This window comes from Podarcis raffonei, chromosome 1 (assembly GCF_027172205.1).
Source record: "Podarcis raffonei isolate rPodRaf1 chromosome 1, rPodRaf1.pri, whole genome shotgun sequence".
Classification (NCBI taxonomy): Eukaryota; Metazoa; Chordata; class Lepidosauria; order Squamata; family Lacertidae; genus Podarcis; species Podarcis raffonei.
The window spans coordinates 66491628-66514349 of NC_070602.1; the positions used below are offsets into that span (position 1 = coordinate 66491628).

Sequence of the window (22722 nt, forward strand, 5' to 3'; positions counted from 1 at the left end):
CTACCAGAAGGCCCTCTGCCTGGTTCCCTGTAACCTTGATTCTCGCCTTGATGCCTGTAGAGCAGAGCTAGCCAACACGATGCTTTCCCGATGTTGCATTGGCTATGCTGACTGGGGCTGATCAGACTTGGAGTCTAGCAACATCAGGAGGCCACAGGTTGCCCACTCGTGATCCAGAGCTTTGCAGTCCAACAACATATGGAGAGATTAGAATGGAGGAGCTAAGCCATTCTTACTTAAGTGTGTGTGTACACATATTCATCTCTTCTTCCTCTGCCTTTCCCTTCCTTTTCTTCTGCATTGTTTTGCTACATTTATATTATAAGATCCATGAGGTCCAATGCCCTTGCTTTTTCCCAAAGAATATCTTTATCTGGATGGTATGAGCAGAATTCTACTTGTGAGATGCTCCTTCTGGTAGACGTGGAGAATATGATTTCCAGTGTCCAATGCAGCCCCCTCTGTGCACCCTCCATCCCCAAAGTGATCTGGAGGTTTGGGGGCCTTCCAGAACTGTGTGGGAATGGGGCAAAGAACTGTAAACATCATCTCCCCCCACCTCCTTCCATGATTATGATCAGGTTTCCTTCCATTCACAGAAAGGCAACTCAGGATCCAGGCAAATATTATGAACATGTATTGTGCATACTAACCTGTAGATCAGGAACTGCAGGCTCTGTGCATGGTTGTGCCTTTAATCACCCTATACAGAGTCTTAAACTGGTGCTACTGAAAATCGCAAATGAATGTTCTGTTAATTTTATACAGCTGATGGTTGCAAACAAATGAAGAGCTGATGCTTTCTCTCTGCAATGCCAGGAAGCATTCTAAATGCTGCAAAGAAGGGTTGAAGCACTCAGATAATTCAAAGCAGCCTTCTGAATGCTCAATTGCTTAGGGGGCATGTATAAATGCAGCATGTGTGTTATTTTTCCTGACAGATCCTTGAACCTCGTTTTAATGGTGATGCTCTGGCAATGCTTCTCAACATTCCACCTCAAAAAACGCTGCTAAGACGCCACTTAACCACTAATTTCAACGTGCTAATTGGACCAGAGGCACAGCAAGAAAAAAGAGAAATATTGGAATCTACAGCTTATGCGCCTCTGACTACCACTGCGAAAGTCCGGGTAGGCCACATGGGAAAACAATAACAACCACAACCACAGGGTTGTATTAAACGGAGTGTTAAACAGAATACTTTGTATCAGTGCAAGGATATTTCTCTGCAATGAAATATTCTCTGCCCTGGGTAAAGTTTTAGCACAAGACACAGTCAGTTGCTTTCATTTTATTAGGTTGTTCATGGTTTGCTTGTTGCAGTGTATACATGTATTTAATCATTATAACATAAAAATTATTTATATATATATATATATATATATATATATATATATATATATATATATAAAATCTGTTCTGGGTTTCCCCCTAACCTTCCAGAGCAGATTTGGTGATGGCACAGACTGTGTATAGAAGTGGGGAAGAATTCCCTTGTGCTGACACTAATCCTTGGTGCAGCACAAAAACTTGCCCACAATTTCCTACTTTGCAAATTTGCAAACCAATCTTTGGAAGAGTTGAGTTGTTGTGAGTGTTCTTAATTTCTCAGCGGCAGATTATATATCTGTACACCACAGCCTATTTTAGAAACTGTTATGGCTTACCCCAAAGAATCCTGTTAAGTCTGACTTGGTGAGGAAGCTGGCAATTCTTTTAAGTCTGTAGTACGTATACAACCATGAGACTGAAGCGCATAGCTCCTGGCTTTCACACATTGATGCATGTGTTAAGACCTGTCAGTTGTTGGATACAATATCAGTACCTGTTGTGTATTTTTTAATAATAATAATAATAATAATAATAATAATAATAATAATAATAATAATACTTTGTTTATCAGCTGAAACTTTTAATTAAGATTGCAAACCTATAGTAATAATAAATATTTAGTGGGATCTGTTCTTGCAAACATTTTGCTGAAAGCAGCACACTCCCTTATTATGCAAAAGTTTGCTTGCTTTTTTAGAAGTCATGGGGAAGCAGTTGTTCAGGGAAGTAGCCCTTAGAATGCATTGATCCAAGACCAGCCCACCTATGAGGCAAAGTGAGTTGACTGCCTCAATCTGCCTCAATCTTTCTCTCCCCTCCTTTTTCCAGGCTTCCCTGGTGTGGAGGGTGGCATCACTTTGGGGTCTGCCTCAGGTGACAAAATGCCTTGGACGGGGCCCTGCATTCTATGTTTCTCTGAAATGAGGAGTATATGCAGGGACGGGGAATCTTTGGTCCTCCAGATGGTAATGGACTCCCATTTCTTATCAGCCCAGCAGTCAGGGTGTTGGGACCTGGAGCTCAAAGAGTTATGGAGGTCTACGGGTTCCCCATCCCTAGTTTAATGGCAGGAAATCTGGGCCAGCAAACACACAGATGGAGAATTCTTCACAGCACTGTATTAAGTATTGCCTTGACCTGAAACAGTTTCAATTAATTGAAGCAGCAGTTCCTAATACAGTTGTACCTCAGAAGTTGAATGGAATCCATTCTGGAAGTCTGTTCGACTTCCAAAACGTTTGGAAACCAAGGCACAGCTTCCAGTTGGCTGCAGGAAGCTCTTGCAGCCAATCAGAACCTGCGTCGGACATTCGGGTTCCAGAGAACATTTGCAGACTGGAACACTCACTGTTCACGGCATTCGGGAGCCAAAACGTTCTGTCCTGTGGTCTTTGGATGAAGGATGATGATGATGATGATTAATAGTACTACGTTTCTCTGATGTTGTACTCTTCCTCCCCCCCTCTCCCCCTGCTTCTTATTCTCATTAGCCAAAGAAACTTGGATTTTCACATTTTGGAAACTTGCGAAAAAAGAAATTTGACGAATCTACGGATTACATTTGCCCTATGGATACCAGCCCAAGTACCACCAACGGTACTCAGAGAAGCTACGGCTCCTACAAAGTGCATAATGCCCTCCCTGACAAAGAATTAGACAAACTGGATCAGGTGGGCCAGGCGGACTGATGTCACTCACCTTCCATCCTCTTCATGCATTCCAAAGCTTACAAATAACCTTTTCTTTCAATTTAACCTAAAATGCATAATGCATCTGCATGGATTTAATGAATGTATTGGGATGAGGCTTGAAGAATCTGATACTTAAAATGCCATCTGAATTATTTTCCATTTGCAACCACTGTGTCATCCTACTCACCTTCTTGAGCCCTTTTTCAGGAATGCAAAAAGCTTTACACAACAGTCGTAGTTGAAGTCCAGGCAGCCCAAAGCCCCAATCCAGCAAGGGTGCTGTGCATGCACTGCTGCTCCAGGGCCATATGTTTATACATATATATATTCCGTAAGCGCTACCCAGAGATATTTTTAACTTTTTATATTAGCTTTATATTGTAAGCAGTTGTAAAGATGTGTCTATTTTATTCCAAATAGTACAACTGGATTGTATATTTTTAATAAGACATGCTTATTTCATCTGTGCAGTGTCTGCACCACACTGAATGTACATGATATGTTATTAAAGGAGCTAACGATATATCTATAAAAAAAGATGAACAAACAACTTTATCGAACAAAACAATAAAAGTAATGCATTTGGGGGGAAATGTCCCAACTTCTCACGTTGTGATTATTGTGACGGAATCATGCTTAAAACTTAAAAGAGTTTTTGAAGAGGTTATCCAAATTGCCGCCCTATTGGTAATACTGAGAAGTGTGTGTAAAGTAATTTTTTAAAACCTGAAAAATGGAGCAGCTGGAGCTTGAGCTTTCTGCAAGGTACAACAGTCTGATGCAACTTCCGTGGATTCTGGTTTCCAAGTCAGAAACAGAATCAAAAAAATGGTAATAGATCGAAAAGACTAATTGTCGAAAGTTGATTTTTTAATTTTTAATATGCACGATTCATTGCATCTAACACATTTCATTGTTCCATAATTTAAAATGTAATTTATTATTTTGTTTTATCTAATGCAAGCAATTTTATCATTATCCATTTGTCCTACAATCCTAAGCAGCCTTAGAACAGGTAGGAAGGAGATGTGCATGTGATCATAACTGTTTTGTGTGCTTTCATCTCTTATCGGGGTTTTCCCCCAATTTTGCTTCCCAGCCAAGCTCCTTAAAAAGCTTACAATTAAAATAACACACCCAGCAAACAATACCTCCCATTTCTCCTTAGCTTCAGGCTAAGGATAGGAGTTTGAGACACAGCATTGGAATACTGTACTTATTTTGGACTGGGTTATTTATACATGATCATCTTTGCATCTCCTAAGCAGGAGCCAATCAACTAACGTTATTGTCATTTTCGTGTTCAGCACCTTGAAACTGGGTATTTCCCTTTGAGAGGTATTTTGTGCATTGTACAGTGTTGTTGGTGGGCATTTGCTCTGCAGATGTGTTGCTGAGTAACATACGTGTACTGTACCTTAATATTTTCTTTCTTTTTTAAAAAATTATTGGTTTTCAAAGTATTAGTGGTTCCTTGCATGCACAAGAGATCTGTTGCGCAAATGAAGGCTCCCCTGCATTTGGATGGAAGCACTGCATTTGCAAAGGCAGGTGTGAAGAGAGTGGCATCAAACACATGGAATTGTTGATTAAAGAAACAAATTTGGTTGGATTCCACCAGTCGTCATCCCCCATACATACACACACACGCGCGCACACACACACACACAATGCAGGTTTTGCAAATCACATTTTTTAGGTTTGGGCTCTTTGTTATAATGATCAGGCAAGCTTGAATTTGCAGGTGAAGAGGCTGTCTGCCGTAAACTGAGAGTAACTGTGAATTAGAGGGCTGTACGTGTGTAAGGCAAGGAAAAGTTGCAAAGCCTAATACAGGCTTGCTGGTAATTTGAGTTTCTAATAGCTTAAATGTACAGGCAGTAGTGGAGGGGGAATCATTCTAATTTTAAAAATGAACGTGCCAAAATGATGGATCTCAATATGAAGTATAGAGACAGGTTTGTGAAATCACTGACATCACTGAATACGTTCAAAGCACAACCTTTTTTTTCAATTATGATGGCAGCATGCTGAATAGTTGAACCTGCATGTATGCATCTTGAAATGCTCTTGACTGCTGGAAAACAGCTTTTGTTCTGAAAATGTAGAATAGCACCCAAATTATGAATAAGGCAAACCCCTTGGATTTATTTATTTTTTTACTTAAGTTATTGCAAAATGAATTGCCTCAAATGTAATATTTTTGGCCCTGCTATCCTATTAACAGACTATATTCAATGGAAAGGTATCAATTACTCTGAGTATGGCTAATGTGCAAATACTCAAATACTCAAATTCTAATGTTGCTTTTTAAAAAATGAAATTTAAAGTCGGACAAGAATGACATTCAGAAAAATGACTCTGAAGATAGTAATATAATTAAACCTATTTTTTTCTGAAGATAAAAGCACCTCTTGTATATGCACAATGGTTCAGAAAATATAAAGCACGTAGTGTTTGAATTAGCTGTTTTAATTTCATCAAGCTGAATGGTTTTACAGATGGAACATTCAGAAGGAACAGTAATGCAAATAGGGGAACTTTCTCAAGGAATAAACAACCTCACAGTAAGTACTAATTTATCATTCATAACCTCATCGTATGCGCTAATTCAAAACTGAGATGAGGTGTATTGATATGTTAATTAGTCATGTTCATTTATATTCATTTATAGTTAAAACTCCCTATAAGTAAGACTATATTATGGAGTTCAATTAAAAGCACAAATTTGACCTAAGTAAATTTACATTTTGAGGACTGGAATGGAAATATTTATATCTTTGTAGATTGCATGTGAAATGAGTTTATCTTTCCTAATAAGCAAATTTTCAGTCGTATGAGAAGAGAACTTTAGGTTATTACATGCATTTTGCAAAACAAGTCAAATGCAGAAAGGAATTATCTGCATAGGGAAGAGTGCTTAATGCATGCCACAATTGCCTTTTGATCCCAGTCTGCATTGCGACATTTGCTGAACTAGCTTTCCAAGGCTATTAGTTATGTACAAATGCCAGTAAAGGACATGAGCCACTGCTTTATTTGTTGAACAGTTACATCTATTTCTCCATACACCTGACATTCTCAAAAGTCAAAGTCTTGTTGCTTATACTATGCATGACCTTAATTCCACACACTATAAATTTCAGGGATTAAATTTGCCTGAAAGCAAATGAAATAGCTAAGCAAATTACTTGTGTGCAACTAGCTTCTACTGTTTCCAATTAGGTTAGTAAACTGGATGTTATATGTAATAATTATCTTGAATAAGCTGTTCATAATTTATGCCTATGTAAATCTCCGCTAAATCTGTAGAGGATCTAATCACTTAGATCTGTGATTTATGAAGTCTACTATGGTTTCTTTTTTTCCAGACTATGTTAAGCCAAGATCAGTTGCTGAATGATGATAGATTTTTAACATCAACGTTTGAGGACTGGTGATGAAGATTCCATGTGACCAACACCGCTCTTAATACCTCAGTTGTATTAGGGGATATGACTGGTCCAGGCTGGGTGCTCTGTTTAAAAATATGCCACTGAAATGTGTGAAACCTTTTTAAGTGCTGTTTTTCACATATCCCACCCCAACAGCAATGAAAACCCTAAGGTCCAGGTACTTAATACATGCAGTCAAAGAACCTATGCAACATTTTTAGAAGTAGTAAAATTAAGAGTATGTAAATATATTTTAAAGCACAGTGAGCCATTTACTAGTCAGTGATCCATTTTCTATATTTTGTACTTGCTCATGGTGCATATTATTGGATTCATGTTAGTTTTCTAAGGTATCACCCCTTATGAATGGTTAATACAACCAACACTATGTTTTTCTTCCAGTCTGGTATAACGATCCCCTGGTATGATAAACATGCTAATTATTTACTTGACCACTTACACTAAAGCTGTATCTAATGTGTCTCCTGTTGGACACTAACACTCCCACCCTTTAAAGACTATTCCAGTCCAGTATTCAGTTTTCCTCTCTCCCTCCCAACTTGTGTTCTGCATTGTACATGAGGAGAAAATGTATTGTCCTTTACTTCATAAGGCCAAGTAGTGACGTGGTACCCCACTGGCATGATTATTTCTTTCTGTGACATTCTCCCTTACCAGCATCTTTCATATTGGATGAGCTAAAAAAAAATATCTGCTCAAAATGCAATGAAAATATTCATTTACATTAATACTGCATTTCTTAAATGCTGCAGTTTCACTCTTGCAGTATGCTTACAGTGGATTAATTTCTAAGGATTTGTGCTCGATGAGCTTTTTACCATAATAGCTAAAAACAAAACACTTCTCAGAAAATGATGTTTAGAGAGCATGAACGGACCAAATGGACTACCAGATAGCAGTAAAACCACCAGCTGCTTGAAACTTAGATAATATTGTGAGGCCTGCCTTCCTTAATAATGCCTGCTATAAATTTAAGGAATTAATTGGAAGAAGGGGGTTACTTTAACTTTTCAACCTAAATTGCGAAGCAAGCAGTGGCCCTTTCATACACCCAGGCTTTTTTCTTTCAAAGTCTCAGTAGTTCTGCAGATGGAATGTTGTAAGCCTGCCACAGATCAGGAGATTAAGATAAGTTTTCCCATTCCATAAATATTCTGGAGGCATAAGTTTCCACACTAGGGGAAAAAGTTGTCCTTCATTTAAAGTATTTGTATTACCTACTTTCTTCACTGCAGCATTCATGCGATTGTTATTAGGACTGTTGTACTGCACACAGCTGCTTCTTATTTCCTTTATGAAAATCAGAACACTGTTCTGTCCTGTTCAAAAACTGGTTTTATAGCAAATAGCAGTTCCATGAGCATTTTGTATCTGCTTGTTTTGTTCCTAAATCTTTGCTCATGCAGATCTGATCTAAAGACCTTCAAGCCTGCTCTAGTGTAGCATTGTGGACATCTACACATCATTAGGCAAGGGTACCACCTGCTGGTGACAAAGTTTTGGTTGCAAAAAACACACATTCCAAATGTAACTTCTGTTGCCATCCTAATAATAATAGCACCACTCTGAATGTTTTCGTTTTGCAGGAGAATGGTCAACATGCAGCCAGCAGACATCCATTGAATCAAACTGTGAAAGCTGGGGTGGGTGGCCGTTTGGACTTTACTATTAAGTAACAGGTCCTTGAATGCTTGTACAAGATGAATACTTGAAGCATAAACTACTTAATGGCTTTTCAGCCCTGGAGAGCTTTTGAACGTATTTATATCTGTGTCATTTCTTACAGTTATTGAGCTAGTGCACGCTCTTAACTTCAAAAGCATGAAAAAGTATGTTGTATGTCATTTTTACAAAGGTGACTGTTGAAGCATATGCATGCATAGAGCCTGTACTAGGGTTTGTGGTCTGGATGATGCCACCTCCCTGAAGCAAAGCAAGGCTGAGTTTGGTCAGTGCTTTGGGTGGGTGACTCTCAACGACATGTATGTCACCTTGAATTCCGTAAAGGAAAAAAGGTTGGCAATAAGTGTAAGAAAATAAAATTGGTTAACAAATGTTCCCAGAAAGGTTTTCCTATTTGACACACAGGTATGAATGTTTGGCTGAGAGAGTTCCAATGTTGCAGAAAGAGTTTCATGAGCAACAGTCAATGAATATACTTCAAGGCTATTAAGAATTGGTGGTGTAATGTTTTGAATATGAATAAGCTACGCCAAGACTTGCACGAGCAATATGGCTCAAATGTGTATGTATACATTTCCTAGCTTGTCATCAATATTATCTAGAATAGCTTATTGTGACAATGTTTAGATTATTGTTACAGTATGATTAGGCAATGTCATAGCAGCTGGGTGATTAAGACACTCCCTGCAGTGTCTTCCAACGCAGTTTATGCAGGAAACAGCCCGTATTTGTGTCTTAGTCCAAGTACTAGGTGTGGTACTTTGGCTATATGGCTTAAGGGAAGCTGTAAGAGGAGGTTTACTGCCCAAATGCTGCATGCATGGTTCTGAAATTGAAGACTGAATCCTGCTGAGACTGCTTGCCTGCCCCCATCCCCACTTTTACATCCACCACCCTCCCTCCTTTGGAAGAGCACCTGCCCAACAGTGAAGCTCTTCATGCTGTCCGACCTATAAAATGGGCTTTGGCTTTCATGCTCCAATGGCAGCATGGCCCCAACAGATAGTAGATTTCACTTTCTGCCTACTCCTGCATGGTTCATACAGGAAGCACTGATGTTCCCCCTGGTTTTCTGAGATGGGGTTCACTAAAGCTGATGGCATGTGAAAACTCCGGGCCAGGGGATAGAGACAATGACAGAATAATGAACATACTTGAATGGTCATTGTGAAGTAAATTATATTCCTGCATCACAAATTTTACAAAACAATTTGATGTTTATTAAATGGAAAACTGTTAGCTTCCCCTGATAGCCTTTTTAAATGCAGCATTTTTCTACTGGTTGTAGAACTACTTTTGGACAAAAGCTGTTGTAATTACATAGTTGCAACAGTTTAAACAGCATCTCAATGCAGAGGAAGGCATAACCTAGCACTGTTAGTATGAGAAGCATACAAACAGAGTGCAGTGTTGATATATCCCAGACATTTTGGGGATTTCCACTCCCATCAGTCATCAATTCTACTACCTGCTTTAACACAAAATTTGTATGTACCAACAACGTACTATAAAAGGGATGGTACAACTTCGGTTCAATAAGCAAAAGTGTTTTCTTTGGCATACCCTAGCTTTTCAAGATTAGGCAGACAAGCAAACTGAATCATAGGTGGGGGTCCACACATCAGAATCAGAGTCTCACTGGCAGGGGGAGGCATATGTTCTTTTATCATGCTATCCGTAATAAAACCAGCACTATACTTCCAGCCTGAAATGAAAAAATGGTGGACATAGTTAGAAAGCTTCAGGGCTAGTCTTTCATATTAATTACTTGTCTATTATATCACCTTAAGAATACATCAGATATGTCTACTATGTGATATCCAGAGAAGATTCTATCATGATTCAAACACATTTAGCTCTCTCATCTAAAAGAGCTTCCAGATTCAGTTCCATAAAGCGACAGCCCCTGACTTGAATGAGTGAGACCAACATGCATGGCAGGAAACCAGTGGTCCACCAGATAGTTCTGGACTTCCCCACCATGCTGGGGGGAGGCTGATGGGAAACTGGAGCTCAGCAGCACATTAGCCACTCCTGATAGGTGACCATCAGATCTCCAGATGACAGTTTGATGCACATTCCAAAGATGTAACTAGAACCTAGTAAAGCTCTTACTGAATCTTACAAACAGCATGGACAGCATTTATAAAATGTAACAGACATGCGGCAGGCTCCTAGTCTTATACCAAGAGAAAAAGAAGTTGGTGGTTGTTCCTTAGAGCTGCTATTCCTTCTTCCCCTCTCACCTCCCTCAATAGAAAATCCTAACCATCATGATTCCTGTGGTTACCCCCAAAGAAAAGTCTTAACACCTGATGTTTTTGTCTTACTAGTGAAATAGCATTTTGCTTTGCAAGGGTTCCTGGGGTGCATCATCAACGACAACCAGGAAAAATGATCGAAGACAGAAAAATCCTGGTTTACTAACTTTAAATGCTCACTAGAATTTATCTAACATCATAGCAAGGCAAACTTATCCCTACACTAGAAGTATGCCATACTCAAAGCCAGAGTCGCTTACCCTGAGGTGGTCTGTCCAAAGTGTACCACAGTTTAAACTGATCCAAGTGATTTGCTGCTACATCTTCAAGCTCTGGTCTCAATAATATATCTTCTTCTGTCTATCGGTAGAAGGTCAGTGAAACATCCACAAAGTACAAAAATTGGGAGATTCATGCATACACACACCTCTCTTAATCACCTTTATGCACCATTGTTTCTAACTTCACTGCCCCCTCTTATTTTTACGTTATTAGGTAAAATCAATCAGCTCCTCAAAAGTTTAGCATTGAGGCTATGATACCCTTTGCTTAGAACATAATTCCAGTGAAGCAGAGCAAACTGACCTTACTTCTGAGTAAGTGTGATTAACATTCACTTTCTGGCCAAACTTTCTGGTTTATCCTGGATGGGAAAATGCATACAAGCTGCCTTCTCTTGCCGCCTTCTAACACTCAAACTGTTGCTTGTTAAAACCCTGTTTCAGTTCCACTGCTCGAAATCCTTTGTGAGAACCACAGAGAAAAATCAATAAACTAGAGAAGTCTACTTACCTGGTTAGCAAAAAGAAGGTAACACTTGGTGTTATCTTTGGGGTCCTTTGTAATGTGACGAATTAGTTGAAGCATTGGAGTAATTCCTATAAAAATCAAAGCCAAATGCAACAATTAGATGTTTATTTTCTATTCCCACAAGCAGAGACACTTAATGCTGCCTTATCCTAATTGGATTTTTGTAAGATTTTAGATTAGTCCGTCCCAGATTTTGTTTGACTAGCTGTAAAATAGGACAAGGGGAAATGGACTGCTTAGCAGTAGTGCTTGATGATTAGCCTGCATTTACTATATTCGGTGTAGCTGAATTCACACTCCAGACTAAATCTCTTAGATTGGTAAGTACATTCCTAAGGATGACATCATCATCATCATCATCATCATCATCATTATTATTGTTAAGTTGTGGGTGAACATATCAGACGACACAGCAATTCTTCAAACAGCTCTTGTTTTATTCAGAGACCATGACAGAACTGAACTGAAGGGTTTAGTCAGCCTGCTTATATAGAGCTCCAGTACAACGTTACTGTAACAACTTTCTAAAACTATCCAATCACTGAATGTCACTTTCAATCCCTTATTTGCATAACTATCTACAGTATCCCCCTGCTGGCCCAGGGTGAGAACCTCAGTACATAACAACTACTACTACTACTACTACTACTACTACTACTACTACTATTTATTTAGTTATTTCTACCCCGCCCATCTGGCTGGGTTTCCCCAGCCACCCGGTGGGATCAATACTACCTGCTCCAAGATGGTAACTATTTCAGAATTACTGCATGACCCCAAGCTCTTGTGCTCAGGCCATGTTTTCACTGAACCAGACAGTTCTAGATCACCCAGTTCTCAAATTGATGTTGGCCAGAGCGTTACTAGGGTGCAACACAGAAAGCACTCCTGCCTCTTAGTGACCCCACAATTGCCCCACAAGAATGCAGCCACAGCTTCTCTCACCCAGCTTTTCCTGCAATGCTACCTTCCACCCTTCTGCCATGGGGCAAAAGGAGACTTCTCCAGCAGGTGAAAGGGAACAGTGGCCGATGCAACTGAATATTGAGCTGAATAAAGGGCAGACCACTGCCATATCATTCACTGCTGAAAGAAGCAGCAGGAATCTTAAATCAGGCCCAAGTAAATGTATTTTGTATAAATGCAACGCTTCTATCCTGTTGATAAGTTATAACAGGCCAAAGGGTGACAGAGGCTTTAGTTATCACATAATGCCATCTACTGAGTTAAAACCAGGGGTCAACAAATACTAAAATGGCTTGCCAAGCAGCCTCCTCCACACAATGAGTCCTCTGGCATGAAGGACTTTGGAAGTGCCCACAATGAATATGGGAAAGCCTCAAGCTAGCCCCACCCAAGTTTAATGATCACATAAAATATATGCAGTAACTTTAGTTCTTGCCATGTGCTCAGCACTATCTGTCCCCTCACCAAGGCATAATATCATACCTGTTCCTCCAGCTATCATTCCAACATGTTTTGCAAACTTTATCCTTGCTTCAGACTTCTTATCTGGCTTGATAGAAAATTTACCTGTGTGAAAATGAGATTACAGCTGTCAAGGCAAACCAAAGAGTGAACCTATGACCATTTCAGCAGCATTTAATCACTGTGCCATGCAACACTGCTCTTTAAATCTGCAATCCTATGTAAACCTACTGAAACAGTAGGCTTTACCTCCAAGTAAACACAGGATTGAGCTACACAGCCGGTCACTCATCATATTAACAGTGAGGCAATATAGTCTAGCCAGTAGAAGCCAGGATTTATAGGTTGGAGTAACGTTGCTTCATTTACAGCAGCTAACATGGAATAGAAAACTATGTAATTAAGGCTGTAATTCTGTGCATAGTTACTTGAGAGTACGTCCCACTGCACACAATGGGAATTACTTTCAACTAAACATGCACTATGAGAGAAGGTATTGATGCACATGTATTTTAAAAAGGACTGGAGTTAGCAATTATCTTAGCAAAAAAATTAAAATGCATTATTATTAAAAGCATTTTTACCCTACTCTTCAGTTAAAAAAAGAAAAAGAGGTGCCCAGAGCAGCTTACAAATGTAAGTGATATGTTTAGAAGTTGCTCTGGGCAGTGTGATCTTTTTTAAATTTTGAGTTTGCATCTTTCTTTCTCCCTACCAATCTTTTTTTTGTTTTGTTTGTGCCATGTCTTTTAGTTTATAAGCCTGAGGTGAGTGACACGAGAGAGAGAAAAAAAGATTGGGAGGAAGAAAGAAAAAGGCAAACTCGGGGCACTGTTTTTCAATTGTAGAGTTCTTGTAATGACAGCCTGGAATTGAAAGATTTCCATAAGTGGAGGATCCAAATATTTGTGATATCTCAGCAGAACTGATGGAGAGGCCCTGCAGTCCACTCTCTCTCCCTTCAACAGAGTCTGATGAAATGACTGCTCCAATTCTACTGCAGCACATGATAGCTTAAACGATTTAAAGATACGCATCATCTTGAAGCCCCCCTGCTTCAGCTGAGATGCTGTAACTCTTATCTCTCAGTGACTTCTGCCCATCTGTCTCTCAAGAGCACCATCACTGTTCAGTTGTCACAAATTCCTGTTGATTACCCTCTTTGGCATACTAATGTTACAGTGTTCGGACAACAGGTGAAAGACTGCCCCAAATATCTTCTTCATCACATCATCTAGCAGCTATTTTAAGCATCTGGATTCTGTGACCTTATTGTACCTGACCCCTTGTATACCAGAAGTCCATTAGGTCCTCTGAAGTCAATGGTATCGCCAATCTTCATGTTGTCTAAATGCTGGGACATCTTCCCACCTTCCGGAAACTTGGGGTGAATGTTTTTGTAGTAAACCTGTTTGAAGAGGAAGTGGGGGAACACACAACAGTGGTAGAAAGAATTTAGCCATTTTACTTTAAGGCAACAGTGAGATGCAATGGAAATGAGTAAATAACAACATTTTTCACTCTGCCCTTTGAGCTAAAACGAAGTGTCACAATTGTCTGTTATCACACAAAACATGAAATAGAACCCAGAAAATCCCAGAGTTTGTAACAAAAAAACCACTGCACTTCTATTTACCCTACCAGATAAACTTTAAGAACTCAAGTCTAAAGTACTAAGTCTTATTTGGTCTCTGGATAAGCTTTTGGTAAGGAGTCATCCTGGAAGTAGGCAAGGGGGGGGACACCTGTAGTCGTTCAGATGTTGCTGGACTCCAACTCCCATCATGGCCAATGGTCAGGAATGATGAGAGTTATGAAATCAATGAATTGCTTTTAGAATGCTGTGTTACTTTTATTGTTGTTAGCCACTCTGAGCCCGGCTTCGGCTGGGGAGGGTGGGATATAAATAAAATATTATTATTATTATTATCCAACATCTGGACAACCACAGGTTCCCCACCCTTTCTATGACATCCTTCCCCCAGAACAGCAAAAGATTCACCTTTTTCATTACAAAGTGTTACAGAGCATCACACAATATGCTCACAAGTCACTAATCTTTATATCAAAGCAGAAACATCCTGTCTTTAGTATGGCTGGCATAGCACTGGCCCTGCCCTTCTGTTTTATACAAAAGCCTGAAATTGACATATTTATCAGATTTAAGTTTTTTCAACCTCTTTATTCCATGCCTGGATAACTTTCACCTGCCACATTTGTGTGCATCAGGCAGAGGAGCAAGTGGATAAATGATGGAGGTGCCTGTATTAATACTTCCCTGTGCGCAATGATTCTTTTCAAGCCTTGGAAGAATCCTGGGTTAGATTAAATGTTGCTACTATACACGAGAGAAGACAAAACCCCACAACAGAGTGACATACAAGGATGGCTTGAAAAGAAATCATTAATTTAGCCAGCTCAAGTTTTTCCATCCTACTGCAGTTACTGAAGCAATGAATGACCCAGCCACAGTGGGGGATGTCACTTGCGCACACACTGGTCCTTTAATACTTCCAGTACTCAAGGGGGAAAAAAAATAAAGTTGCTTCAGTTACATTTATTCCAATGTATCACTGAAGAAAGAACCAGCTGTTTCTGTACTTCATCTTCCTAATGTCAAGATGCAACCAGGATTTTGAAAGCTTCTTCCTTCCCCAAGTAAAAACATTAAGATTATTTCCTGCATAAAGCAGCACATTTAACATGCAACTATACATTTGATCTAGGGGGCGGGGGGAAATAGATCAGTACAAAGTTCAGTGGCTGGCATTCAAGATATACATCATTACATCCCTCCACCCCTATAACCCACTAAATCCAGCAGAACCTGCAGACATATTCAGTACCCAGAGTAGAACCAATCTTCAAAACACCCATGAGAGCACTTTAAGATCATTGTACACACACACACACACACACACAAATGTGAGTTGTGTTTTATTTTCAGTGCCCAGACAGACAAGTCTCTGTCAACATGTATAATAAAGGAAGCTGAGGCAAAGCGTATTTCCCATCATGTCCACACCATTCTCTGATTCCAGAATGAGCCCATACACTTTTAAAATATGTTAATAATAACCTAGTGTGCTTCTTCAGACATAAATTTAAAAATGATCTAATTTCTGGCTGCAAATTGTAATTTAGACCCATGTTTATGAGAAATAGAACCAAAATCCAAGCGGATCAAGCTACCAGCATTAAATAAATTTAAATATACCTTTATGATTAAATCAACATAGCCTTTCACATCATCACTAGAAACTGGAGTGTAGGCCCGGATCACAAGGTTACCGTCCACTTTGGCAGAGAGATATACGTGTTGGCCTAGGTGGGAGAAACTGTTAACTTTTCATTCCAAAGTTCATAATAGCATTAACAAACTAGCTAAACTGTTGGACTGCTCAAAATTTACATTTTTAAAAGAGAGAGAGAGAGAGAGAGAAAGAAAGAAAGAAAGAAAGAAAGAAAGAAAGAAAGAAAGAAAGAGAATCTTCATAGTTGTGAACATAAGCTTGAAAACACATGGAAATCAATTTCAGGAAGATGAGGAATTGGAAACCAACACAATCTCACATTATGCTTGAAAACATCATTATTTTTAGGCTGTTATGCCAAGAAAAGTCTGTACAATCTTAAGTTGCCTCCACTGACATTGGAGTTGAATCAGTTCTGAAGAGTTTCCAGAGTGATTTTCTAGAGATGGGGTGCTGTCACCCAAAAGGCTCTGTGTTAGAAATCATAATATGCAGCCATGCTTACCTACAGGCAAGCCCAATATATGTTTTGATGACGGAAGTTCAAACCGAAATCTCCTGGTATCGTGACTGATCTCCTGTAAAAACACAAAAAGGTGGGTATTGTAGGGTTATGCTCTGTAACAAAAGCTTACAGGTAAAATTATACCCTTGGCAAACAATACCTTCCACTTCTCTTTAGCTTCTGCCCTGTTTTACTTCAGCCAATCATCTTGCACTGACTTAAGATTGGCTTAAGAACAAAAGAGGGGCCAGGCTAGATCAATCTGGTGTGTTTTGCTTCCTACAGGGCTCAATCAGATATTTCTGGGACACTTATGAGCAGGACACAAAAGCATTTAGGCAAATCCATCTGACCCTGTTGGTCCAGCCACAGTGATTGCTTCCCCACTCTGTCCATGCAATGGCTGTTTAGGGATGTGGCATTCTTCTTTCACTTGAAGAAAGTTACTTGGTTCATTACATTGCACAACAAATTCTGACATAAGTCATGTCTCTGAAATAAAAGTAGCCATTTCTTATAGATCTTGAGGAGCTGAACACAAATGCAACAATGAAAACACAAAAAATGGCTACTGTTTCATAGAGATGTGCAAAGGTTTACTATATACCGTATTTTTCACTCTATAAGACACACTTTTCCCTTCCTAAAAAGTAAGGGGAAATGTGTGTGCGTCTTATGGAGCGAATGCAGGCTGCGCAGCTGTGCTCCTCCCTCTTCACTCAGGAGGCTTTGCATTGCTTTCTTGTTTCTTGTTTTCCTCCTCTAAAAACTAGGTGCGTCTTATGGTTGGGTGTGTCTTACAGAGCGAAAAATACGGCAATTGAAGAATGTGCACGTGCAACATGCATCGGTTAAGCCGGCTTCTACATCCAATGCCACTTAGCCTGTCACTTGCATAGCTGTTCAGGAGCATCTCTGGGCAGCGTCCAGCAGAAGTCAGCAAACATGGCAGCAGACCACTTCCCCTGGAATCATTTCTCCATCGTTGCAATTTCCTGATGAAAACTCATCACTATCCATACCACAGTTGTCGGGAAAGAAATTCAAGTGGGAAAGGAGAAAGCGGATCTTTAAGGACATGTTGCAGCCAGGTTTGCGATACAGTGACACGTCTTCAACCAGTTCCTTGTAGTTTTCTGCTCTGACATTCCCATGGAAGCTAGCTGACACCAGACAAAACACATACCAAGCTTTTTTTTCTCATCACCCTGAATGATTCCAAGGACATTCATCAGGCCATTTACATTATAGCAGAACATAAGGTCATCTTTGTGACTAGTGTGAATCGAAGTCACTCAGACAATTTCCTTCAGAAGATTCCATTGCTGAAGTCTTGATCCCAGTAACTCCGCTTTGGCTTGCACAGCTGTACAGCTCACAAAACAAGATTGTTCAGTTCTTCTTGTGTAAGAATGTGTGGAGTTTGAAATACAGCATTGCCAAATGAAATTGTGTACTCAATGTGGACTGGGTCATTTATACATGATCCTCTCTGTGTGGATATTTTCACCCCCTCCCATTGCGAAAATCTCCTGATGTTTTCAGAAAGGAGGGGGCGGAAACTGCTCTTTGCTTCTTCCGCTCCTGCCTGTGAGAGTCTCTGTGTTATCTCTGTTGTGATTAGATGGCTGAGTGAGAGCTGTAACACTCATGCAAGCCAGTACCTCTTTAATTTAGTTTGCAGTAGCTATTAGAAATAAAAGAAGTTATGCTTCACCGCTTTCTTCTGTGTTGTTCATACTCTGCTGAGTTTGGTCTCACAACTCACAGTTGTGGGTCCAGTGCACTTAGACCTGATTTCCAGGAGTGGAAGGTCTCTGGAAGTGCTTTCCAGTCGCCTAGCCCAGTCGGGGCAGATCCAGTTGTTGAGCCTAGTCGTTGGCATCAGCTCAAAGGCATACTGACACTTTGTATCTCCTAAACAGGAGCCAATCAACTAATGTTAATGTCATTTTTGTGCTCAGCACCTTGAAATTAGTAAAGATTGGCTATTTTTATTTCAGAGGCATTTTGTGCATTGTGCAGTGATTTGGCACAGAGATACAGCCGTAACACAGGGAAAATATGTCAAAGTTTGTTTCTTGCTATGAAATGCAAACCTAGGAGGGGTCCTATTTCAGTGACAGCTTAGGTCCTTACTCCCTCATCCAAACCTGCCTGGGTTTTGAGATCTTCAGCGGAGGCGTTTCCCTCAGTCCCACCACCCTCACAGGCAAGCTTGGTGGGGACGCGGGAGAGGGCCTTCTCGGTATCAGAGGTTCTCAACCTGTGGGTCCCCAGATGTTGTTGGACTACAACTCCCATCATCCCTGAGCTCTGGCCTTGCTAGCTAGGGGTGATGGGAGCTGTAGTTCAACAACATCTGGGGACCCACAGGTTGAGAAAGGCTGCCCGGATAGCTGCTCCCAGACTCTGGAACTCCCTCCCTAGAGAAGCTGGAGTAGCTCCTTACTTGCTGTCCTTCTAGCAGCTGAATACTTTCCTGCTCCAACAGGCTTTTAGGAATTGACTTCTTTTAATTAAAGGGCTGGTGCCATGTTGCTTTTAGGGTAATTATATTTTTAAAACAGATTTTATATATGTATACAGTTTTAATTCTATCAGTGTTTAATTGTATTTTAATGATTGGTTTTTCTATGTTTTTAGTTATTCTTGTTTTTTATCTGCAAGCTGCATTGATTTCTGTCAGGGAAACACAAGGTATAAATAAATCTAACAATAATAGCAAAAGATTCTTAATCTCAGAGTCAAGGGTTCGAGCCCCACACTGGGCAAAAGATTCCTGCATTGCATCCTGATGACCTTGTTATCCCTTACAACTCTACAATTCTATGATTCTAATAATAAAGACCACTTAGTGCATTCAAACCATGTAAGAGCAGATAATTTACCTCTCTCTCTCTCAAACACAATGCATACTTGATATTTGGATCTTGCAAAGTAATTGGACCTTTCTTCTTCCGAGAGGCCATTGGTTTAAAAACCAACAAGGCAACAGATATTGCAACCACCATCCCAACAATCAGGAAAGAGAGATCCTGGAAGAGAAAAAAAAACACACACACAGCAAGTAAGTACTGTTGCATGCCACCCCAATCTCTGAGCGGTGCAAGATGCCAGGGGCTCCAGGCACTTACCCAGGGCTCGGTTTCCTCAGAATGAGGGATAGCAGAGACTGTGGTGCCTTTAGGATATATGGTTTATTTACACATATATACAACCTGTGCCTAAGATGGAAGGGCTCACAGCATTATCATCCCATAAAGTCTTGCTTCTCCCATAGTCACAATCTTGGAATCAAACAGAAATCAAGCATGGCTCTCACTCTCTTGCTTCTGCCTGCCAGTTCACACACACACTGGCCATTATCCTTCCACTAACCAGCCAGGTGAGGGAAGGGGGCCCACCTATCTGACATCTGGCACAAAGCAATCTCCTTTGTTATACCAGTAACCCTACTTAGGGCCATTAACTCACCAAGACGCTTACTTCAGCACTTGAATCCTCTATTAGATTTTAACCCTTGGTGGAACCAGGACCCCAGGAATAAGGGACTCAGGCATCATGCAGGCTAACCGCCCCACAAAACACTAAATGTGCTGCAGGTGTAAGGCTTTGCTACACAGTTGTGCCAGTTTAGCATCACATTTCCATAGTAGTTTTCAGCCCTGAACAATGTGCTTCACCGTAATGACGTCACAGCCCCTTCCAATTCCATGCAGTAGATATCCCTGAGAAACAGACGCTTGCTCAAAGCAATACTGTGAGTCAAATGGTAAAGCAAGACTTTGAGCCTTGAATTTCTCAAGGACAATTGTAGGCAGGAAAGATTGGTTTATCTGCATGTTGTGTGCAAGGCTCAGGATAAAGTAACAAAGTGCACAGAACCGGTCCTACAGGAACCAGTCTAATCCAAAAACCACCTCTCTCATTTCATGTCAAGACACTTGTGCACTTGGCAATCATCATCAGAGATGGATTTAGGGATCAGCCGCAATGGACGCAGAGCCTCGGGCGGGGGTAGTACCGCAACTATGATTTAGAATGGGGCAAGATAGTGCTGAATTTTGGCATCACACAGGGCACTGCTGAAATTTGGGACTCTAAGATCTGTCACTGCCATCAGCTCTCACTTTTATACACACAGTCACTTACATCAGTGCTTCCCAGTGGTCTGCAAATCCCAAGGAGCCTGTATAGGCCACCCAGAGGGTGCATGGCACACGACAAAACCTACTGTAGAGGTTTCAAAATTCTCAAAAGTGAGAAAGTCCATAGCTTGTGGTTTTGGTTTTGTTTGTTTGTTTTTGAGAAACAGGGGGTACTTAGCTAAATGGGAACCACCAACTTGCATGGATGAGGTTGCCAGCTTTTCAGTCAGCCCCTCCATACAGTGCCTTCACACAGGCATGGGACTTGATGCCCTTCATGCTTCTCTGCAGGCTTGCAAAAAGGCTTCAGCTGCGCATTTCTGCACACCAATAGGCAGCTAAAAGGCACATGAGCAGGTCTGGCCATCCCCTGCTCCCTGTCAGTTGGCAACCCTAATTAGACTCTCAAAGAAATAAGAAAATGATGAGAACAACGCGGGGGGGGGGGAGACACACATCTCGTTTGAGGAAGGTAAAGTTGTTGAGGAAGCAACTCGTCTGAAGCAGTTTATTTTCAGTTATTCGCCTTCACTCACTACCGCGCAGCAGCCCTAAACTCGGCAAGAATCCATATCCCGAATGCCAGTGGCAACGATTCATTGGGGAGGAAGGTAAACAAAGGCAGCTGAGGCGAATGGCCTTTCCAGGCACCTGGGCGTACAAAGGGCACGAGCGTCCCCGGACTGCCTTCGCTGGGCTGGGGGGGGGGGAGAGGGTCCCCTTGGCGCCCCACTCCACCCGCCCGACGCCGCTTTCCTCACCACACTGGACTCCATGATCCACAACTGCAGGTCTCCCACGGAGAGCACGACCGGCTTGGCGACGGGACCTGACGCCTCTCTTCCCTCAGGAGCTTATAGCCCGCTCTCTTTCCTCCTCTCTGGCGCGCTAACGCCTCCGGGAGCTTTCCCCGCCCAGCTTAAAGTTAAAGAGCAAAGTCCCTCGTTGAAGTTAAAGAGCAACCGGTTCCCTGGCTTCTGCGACTGCTGCACGGCCTGTTCCAGAGCGCGCTTCTGAAGCGCCTTCGGGACCTCGACGCGCCTTGCGTCTCTGAACGGTTTCTGCTCAGGGCGTAGCCAGGCTTCATGTTGGGGAATCAAAACCTCAGTTAGTTAAGTATTTGTTTTTCTTGTTGGGAAGGGGACAACTGTCCCCCCCCCCCCCGCCTTCCCTTGGTTACTCCCATGGTCCAGGGGTTGGCAGAACCGTGAGGAGGCATTGGAGGGACCTGGGTCAAGTTACTAGAATCTACCATGCAGCTTTTTTGAGGGGGGGGGGAGAGTGTTAAGTTGTGGGTGAACATTTCAGATGACACAGCGATTCTTCAAACAGCTCTTGTTTATTCACAGGCCAGAACAGAACTGAACTGAAGGGTTCAGCCAGCCTGCTTATATAGAGCTCCACTAGAACACAACAGTAACCATTTTCTGTAACTATCCAATCACTGAACGTCACTTTCGATCCCTTATTTACGTATGTGGACCTGAGTGAAAACTATCTACAGTATCCCCCTGCTGACCCAGGGTGAGAACTTCAGTACATAACAGGGAGGCGATTGTTCTTAATTTTCATTTTCCAATACACAAAAAAACCCATAATGACAACAGAAAAGAGCAAAGGAAGGAAGGATGTGAGGAGTGAGTATTCCCAAAACAGCATTATGGTTCCAGGCAATCACCCTTCCTGAACATAATATCCAAGAATGTTTTTCCCAAAGGAATCCATGGGAAGAGGGCGGCTGCCAATCATATTCCTTTGCTTGAGCATATTCAATAAATGGATGCCAAACTATAGAAAAGTTGTCCTTCGCTTTTGGATGTATGTTTTGTTAACTTTCCCATTAATGCAATGGTCCAGAACTGGAGGTCCCAATAGTTTTGCAAATCTCCTGCAGTAGACTTCCAGTGTTTGGCCACTGTGAGCCTGGCTGTTGTGAGCAGGAATCGGAGTAGCTCTTTATTAGAAACCTCAGTTTCCAAAGCATCACATAAATATTAAATGTCCATCATCGGTTCCATAGGAGAATGCACCATGTGATTTGATAAACTATATTTATTTGTATTAAAAAAAAATTAGTAAAGATTCAGGAAAATTACAGAAGTATGGAAGGATCCTGGACGTATATTAGGATCTTGGGATAGGAGGAATCCGT

General features: G+C 41.1%; 2 protein-coding genes across 13 annotated transcripts in view; one reads left to right on the forward strand and one right to left on the reverse strand.

Annotated features, from left to right (window-relative positions):
* PPFIBP2 (PPFIA binding protein 2) overlaps positions 1 to 8536 on the forward strand; it is a 104350-nt gene extending 95814 nt beyond the window's left edge. For all 11 annotated transcript variants that reach the window (XM_053390634.1, XM_053390660.1, XM_053390651.1 and 8 more), the window contains 4 exons: positions 942 to 1130; positions 2823 to 3002; positions 5525 to 5590; positions 6395 to 8536. In XM_053390634.1, coding sequence (XP_053246609.1) covers positions 942 to 1130; positions 2823 to 3002; positions 5525 to 5590; positions 6395 to 6463 — 504 coding nt within the window. In that variant the 3' untranslated portion in view covers positions 6464 to 8536. The remainder of the gene's footprint in view (positions 1 to 941; positions 1131 to 2822; positions 3003 to 5524; positions 5591 to 6394) is intronic.
* Positions 8537 to 9598: 1062 nt separating this feature from the next.
* On the reverse strand, positions 9599 to 21663 carry LOC128414842 (NADH-cytochrome b5 reductase 2). Of its 2 annotated transcripts, XM_053390736.1 has the most exons (9): positions 21332 to 21661; positions 19311 to 19457; positions 16420 to 16492; positions 15878 to 15984; positions 13939 to 14068; positions 12682 to 12765; positions 11215 to 11300; positions 10683 to 10782; positions 9599 to 9866 (listed from the first exon to the last, which is right to left on the reverse strand). In XM_053390736.1, exons 1-9 carry the CDS (start codon positions 21344 to 21346, stop codon positions 9694 to 9696), a joined length of 915 nt encoding a protein of 304 aa, XP_053246711.1. In that variant the 5' UTR covers positions 21347 to 21661; the 3' UTR covers positions 9599 to 9693. The 2 variants fall into 2 exon arrangements, with proteins under 2 accessions (XP_053246711.1, XP_053246720.1); XM_053390745.1 differs by lacking the exon at positions 19311 to 19457 and having other exon boundaries at positions 21332 to 21663.
* Between the last annotated feature and the right edge of the window lie 1059 nt (positions 21664 to 22722).